Genomic DNA, 6,000 nt, shown 5'->3' on the forward strand with positions numbered 1-6,000 from the left:
GATATACGCGCAATGAGTTGTGAGTGCAACTAAGGGATTATCACGCGTATCTTGTGCCCAGAGAGCCCGAACCCGTGAACACTTCAAAAACTGTAAGAGCACGCATTCCGCATTGAATGACAAATGTAATGTGTTTACCCTGAAAGTGATTAATTGGTGGCAGCGATACCAGAATGACCCTGTGATATTTATTCCAGTCATTGCTGATATTTATTCCAGTCATTGCTGATATTTATTCCAGTCATTGCTGATATTTATTCCAGTCATTGCTGATATTTATTCCAGTCATTGCTGATATTTATTCTAATGTTTTGAATCCTGATATTTATCCAGTATATTTATTTTATAGAGTCCAACTATTTATTCCTGAGAAACCAGTACACAGCTAATCAAACCCATGTAAGAAATATGAATGTGATTACCTAAGTGAACTTCCTTCAAACCCAGAGAACTTTTACATAAACGAAACGTATTTTTCTATAACAGTGGTGTGGTGTCCTTCTTTTTGTGTGGTGTGCAGGGAGTTATTATTGGGTCAGAGCCGGCTTAACACTACAGCCTTCACTTGCCTCGTCACTTGAGCCAAGCTACCCCCTTTGTGCTGGGCTTGCCCATCGCAGGTCCAACAACCACTATAATTCGCAAGTGCCTTTTCACAAACTCCCTTCCCAGCACTTCTCAGCGTATATCCTGAGGCACCTGCAGTAACAACCTCAGTTAAATTATCTAACTGTACTTGATATTCTATAGCAGGGCCAGCAGCACCTTCATACTTTTTGGCATCCGCCGAGTCTCTACCTAATGGGGCTGTGTCCGCTTCCCTTCAGCGCCCACCAACACCTCGGTAGCCAATTCTGGAGGTAGCGTGTCGATCTCTCCCCAGCTCTGTCGCCGCTCTGCCCAAGATTTCCCTGCCGCTGCCACTGACTCCGCCTCCGCCTCTCTCCGGCCCCGGGAACCTTCAATTTCCTTGGCCGCCAAACACTGCCGAGACTCCGATACAATCGAAGAAAACAAGCTGCTCCAAACGCCGTCAACTCCACGCTCACTCTACGGTAAGCGTGGGCTCGAACAACAAACCGGGCAAAAACACTTGTATTTCCTGTACAAATGACTCGCACCACCACCGCTCTCCGCACCCGCGACCCACTGCTAGCCGGCCGCCATGTTTTCCTTCCCCCTCGGACAAAGTGAACATATTGTTCTATTTGCTGAGGGTCTCTAGCTGCAGTCTCAAAGATATTGAATTCTCATTGGACCACTATCCTTGTTTTTGTACCTGTTCAAGTTCATCACTTATTTTATCTGAAAATTCTGTATTATCATTCCCCAGATAGGTTATGACTCCATGGTCATCTTCCCACCAAACTCTCAATGAACATTGTTAATTCCAATAAAGATGATTGCATGAGTTTTTGAGTCTCGTAAGATTAAGACACCTGTCCAACTCCCACCTTCTCGGAACAGAGTTTAGAGCACTGCCACCCACCTTAGGGAGAGTTGTGCTGTATGAAAATGTGAAATTATAGTTATTTAAATAATTTAAATAATAGGACCATATTTTGTCTATCATTCTATTCCACTAACCTGGTTTTTGCTCGTAGGGTTCCCTCATCATACCTAATTATTCCTCTGTTCTGTTTGATCCTGACCACTGGGAGACACCTCGACATTTCAATCCAGGACATTTCCTTGACAAAGAAGGGAAGTTTGTGAACAAGGAGGCCTTCTTGTCATTTTCTGCAGGTACGCCTAGTCAGAGTTAAAGATATTTAGGACCTGATTAAGTGTTTGGCATCAGAATATCGAAGGGCATTATATCCTTCATCTTCACTATACTTTATCCACCACATTTAAAAATGACCACCAGCCAACTTAATAGCACAGTGGATCCTTTCAATGTATAAAAACTTTGGTGGATGGCGGCTGTCATTTTTTACAGCTGGCCAGCAATTTATTTTATTGTTTTAGTTTTTCAGAAACAAACTACTGAGCAGGCGTTTGTTTCTGAAAAACAAAAATAAAAACATAATTTCCACAACACCATGAGAGTTTTCTCCCAGGATGTCAGTGTCATTATTGTTTTTTTCCTGTGCTCTTGACCGACAGAAAAAAAGGCATTACACCATCCTCCCTAAATAGGACGAATTGTGTAAGGTTCTTCCTCCGAAAAGCCATATGCCGTTGGGCCAGTAGAGTAAGAATTCCATCAATGGATCCAATGGGCCCATAGATGTAATACTTATGGTCCACCACACTCTAAATAAGCTGGGTCAACTGAGGGTTTAGCGGGCAGGGTACGCCATCGTACACATTTGCGATGGCATTCCCCGTTGCTAAACTCTAAACCAGGCCGCTAATATATTATGATCAAGTAATGTCATTCTTCTCCTTTTTGCACCCTCCTGAGGTCTCCCTGCCTTTATTCAAGTTAACATGGTATTGGCAATTCTGATTTAAAAATAAATACTTCTCCTTGACTAGTTTGAGGTTTTAGTTTTTCTTCTAAACTAAACAAGGTCAGAGGTGAGTGATACATGTGAAATCATAGAAAAGACCTCAACATCTTGTTCTAGCAAAATACATACAAAATCACAGGATAAATAAAACAAAACAGAGAGTGACTACTCCACTTGACTTTTGCTGTCGATCTGAGGAGCTATGCATGCGTTGGGGCGGACTTGTGCAGGAGCAGACCTGAGTCCTGGTCCAAGGTGCAAAGAGTGTGTATTCCTTTTCAAAGGTTCCATAAAATGCTATTGCCCCTCTTTAGTTAAGGTTGATATCACACTTCTTAAGAAATTCCATTACTGCAACGTTGTCCCTTTTGTTTATACGTATGTCTGCAGTGTCCTTTCCTTCCAGGCTTGACTCCTGTAATAAAAGTTCTACATACGTACAAACATGCAGCTTTCTCCTCGGCACCCCCAAAGAGGAGTATGATTTCCTCTGTTGGGGGGAGATCGCATTGAAAAGGTCCTTCTCCCTTACACTGCCCTAGGGCCGGGACATTCATTCCCCGTCTTGGGGAGCAGTGGTGAAGGAATTTGTGACCTAAGAGTCGTAGACTGTGACTGATGCCCATCCTTTCTCTGATATACATTGGGGTGGGGCTGGAGGAGATTCCAATTTACACATAAGAGCAGCTAATAGCTATGTCCCATATTTTGTCCAAGTACTGGTAGGGGTGGAAACTGGTGCAACACTCCCCACCTTTCACAAGAAGTGGAAATACTGCTGAGGCAATGTAGATACTGCAGGTCCAGTTTTCCCCTGTGTAATATTACCCTTGTTTTCTGAATTCTAGGTACTGGGATGAGGGACAACTGATAATGCCAATGTTAACACCTTCACATCGGCGGCTATTCCGCCGCAGTGCTAACGAATTTGGGCGGCCGCGCAGCGCTCACATGCTCGTGACGGAGCCGCTCCGTCACGAGCGTCGGTTGAGCTGTGCTCGTGACGGAGCGGTTCCGTCACGGCCCGCCCCGCTCAATAGAACGTTCAGCGCAGGCGCGGAATTCGTGCCGCGCATGAGCGTTCTATCGAGCTGGGCGGGCCATGACGGAACCTCTCCGTCACCAGCACAGCTCAACCGACGCTGGTGACGGAGCGGTTCCGTCACCAGCACCGAAGGGGTTAAAAAAAGACAACTTGGAATATTGCTATTTTTCACAACACAATTTCACTAGGTATACAATAATTTTGGAATGCAGTTCGCTTCCTGTCCTCCCAGCTTTCTTTCTCAGCTCTGTAGTTTCTTTTGCCACCCTTCTCAAGGACAATTCTATATCAAAACTCAAACAAAATTATTATTCATGGTCACTACTTTGCTTTCAAACTGTTTTCTATTTTACCCCAATATTCTAAAGAATCAGGTGGTCTGAGCCATTTGTGAAGATCTGCACATGAAACTTAAAGATGTCTTTAAAGAAGTTTAAAAAAAGGTAGCTGGTTAAAACATATTGTTTTAAGAAGGGTTTTGTTGGAGAAAGCGCAGCAGAGGCTATTATTAAGAGGAACAGTTTCGGACTGAAAAAGATTTTGACAAAAGCCCTAAGCGGGTGACGCATGAAAACCATAGCACAAAAGGGGATATTTATTAAAAGTTCCCGCTATGCAGGATAGTAAGCAAAGTTGCTGTGCTACATTGCAGGAATGGGAGAGTGCATAGCAGTGACATATCTACTTTGGTATCAAGTGTTTCAGCTCCCTCTCTACACTGGCATACTTTAGGCTGCCTAGAGCCAAGGCAAACACCCTTGCACCATAGGGCAAGGGTGCCTGCATTAAGAGCAGGATTGTTTTGTGCAGGAAGGAATACCTTCTTGCACAAAAATAATCCTTAAAGGTCTCTGTCTCTTTCTATGCGTGATGTTGAAAGCAGCACACATGGAAGGAGAAAGTAAAAATAAGAAATAAAGATATTTCTCCTTGTTATGCCTCTCTCGGTTAGGTGCACCATTTTGATGCAAACCCAGGTTTACAAGTCTTTGTAAATCTGGCTTTACATCAAACTACAAGGGTATGCATGGAAAAGCCTATGCTCCATCCATGTAACGCCTAGCCAATGCATAGCGACACAAGGCAGCATTATGCGCTGCCTTGCTGCAACTTTTTATTTACTTCACCATGTAAAACCACTACAATTGACTTTGCATGGCTTAGTAAATATCAAAAAGTATTTTGCTTCTGGGTTGTGCCATAAAAGTGACACAACCCCGACACAAAATCATAGTAAATCTGAGCCAAAATCTGACTGCAGAGAGAAGCATCCCTGCATTCAAAGGTTTAGTTGAAGTTATGGCAATGTGCAGAGAGATGCCTGTCTGAATTCAAAGCTGCTTGGAGTTATCGCACTGTAGCCTCCCCCATTTGTGCTCCTATTCCCTTGCCCACCCCCACATCAGGGGTATTTCTTCTCCCATGTTATTGCAGATTATGTATGATAAAAACTGCATGTGACTGCTGTAAGAGAAGTGACTGCAACTGTCTTGTTCTTCATCATGCAGGACACCGTGTGTGTTTGGGGGAGACGCTAGCCAGGATCGAGCTCTTCATCTTCTTCACAAGCCTCCTCCGGGCCTTCACCTTCCGGCTTCCCGAAGGGATGAAGAATGTTATCATGGACCCTATATTCGGTGGAACACTACAGCCTCAGCCATATCAGATCTGTGCAGTACCCTGCTAGGCAGAGAGGGCCCCTGGAGAGAAGAAAGGGCCCATGATACAGAATTGTTCTATTTACAGTATCAGTGTCCTCCTTGCGCCATCTTATAACTACCTACAAATGCTGTATATTCGGTGGCGTAACAATAGCCCCAGCAGCCTGTGGTGCAGGTGGGCCCCCAAGCTCCAGGGGGCCCAGTCTGGCACGAGGCATGGGTAGTAGACTCTTGACATGAGAGTTCCTGACTGGGTCCAAAACGTGAGTGGGGCCCATTCATGTACTTTACAGAGAGGCCCCCTCAATTTTAGTTACACCTTTGTGTAAATTTAGACAACCACTTTTACTCTAACACCAGCCATTTTATTGTGCTGAAGTATTCAATATTGCTGTAAAATATATGCTTTCCGCCACTTTTCACATTTTCAGATCCACTTCCTTGTGTTAGAACCTGTAATTATATCAGGTCTTCTGACGAACTGTTAGAGAATCTCTCATTCTTCAAGCTTGTGCACCTATGACTGCTCCTTCCCTAACTTTGTGACTGCATTGGAGCTATAATTTAAAATTGGTACCTGAAACTGATGTGAAATAGAGTACTTAGTTATAATGTTTGTCCCTGGACTATAGCAGGCCCACTACGCCTAGTAGTGTTGTCTTTTGTAAATCGCAGCTAGGGCAAGTGGGCTCATTTGCTAGCTAGATCTCAAAGAGGTATTCAGGTTTGTTGGATTATGATGACTGGACTACATACCTTGGACAATCACCCCCCCCCACCAACCCAAAAATATGCTACCTGATGGAGTTCAAAGGGATCACTGATGTAGACAACC

The 6,000-nt window shown here is 44.1% G+C and overlaps 1 protein-coding gene across 1 annotated transcript in view; it reads left to right on the forward strand.

The window, feature by feature from the left end:
- LOC144792901 (cytochrome P450 2J4-like) overlaps nt 1-5,585 on the forward strand; it is a 102,949-nt gene extending 97,364 nt beyond the window's left edge. The window contains exons 8-9 of the mRNA XM_078668105.1: nt 1,605-1,746; nt 5,013-5,585. Coding sequence (XP_078524231.1) covers nt 1,605-1,746; nt 5,013-5,191 — 321 coding nt within the window. The 3' untranslated portion in view covers nt 5,192-5,585. The remainder of the gene's footprint in view (nt 1-1,604; nt 1,747-5,012) is intronic.
- Nucleotides 5,586-6,000: the final 415 nt, after the last annotated feature.

Source organism: Lissotriton helveticus, chromosome 11 (assembly GCF_964261635.1).
Source record: "Lissotriton helveticus chromosome 11, aLisHel1.1, whole genome shotgun sequence".
Lineage (NCBI taxonomy): Eukaryota > Metazoa > Chordata > Amphibia > Caudata > Salamandridae > Lissotriton > Lissotriton helveticus.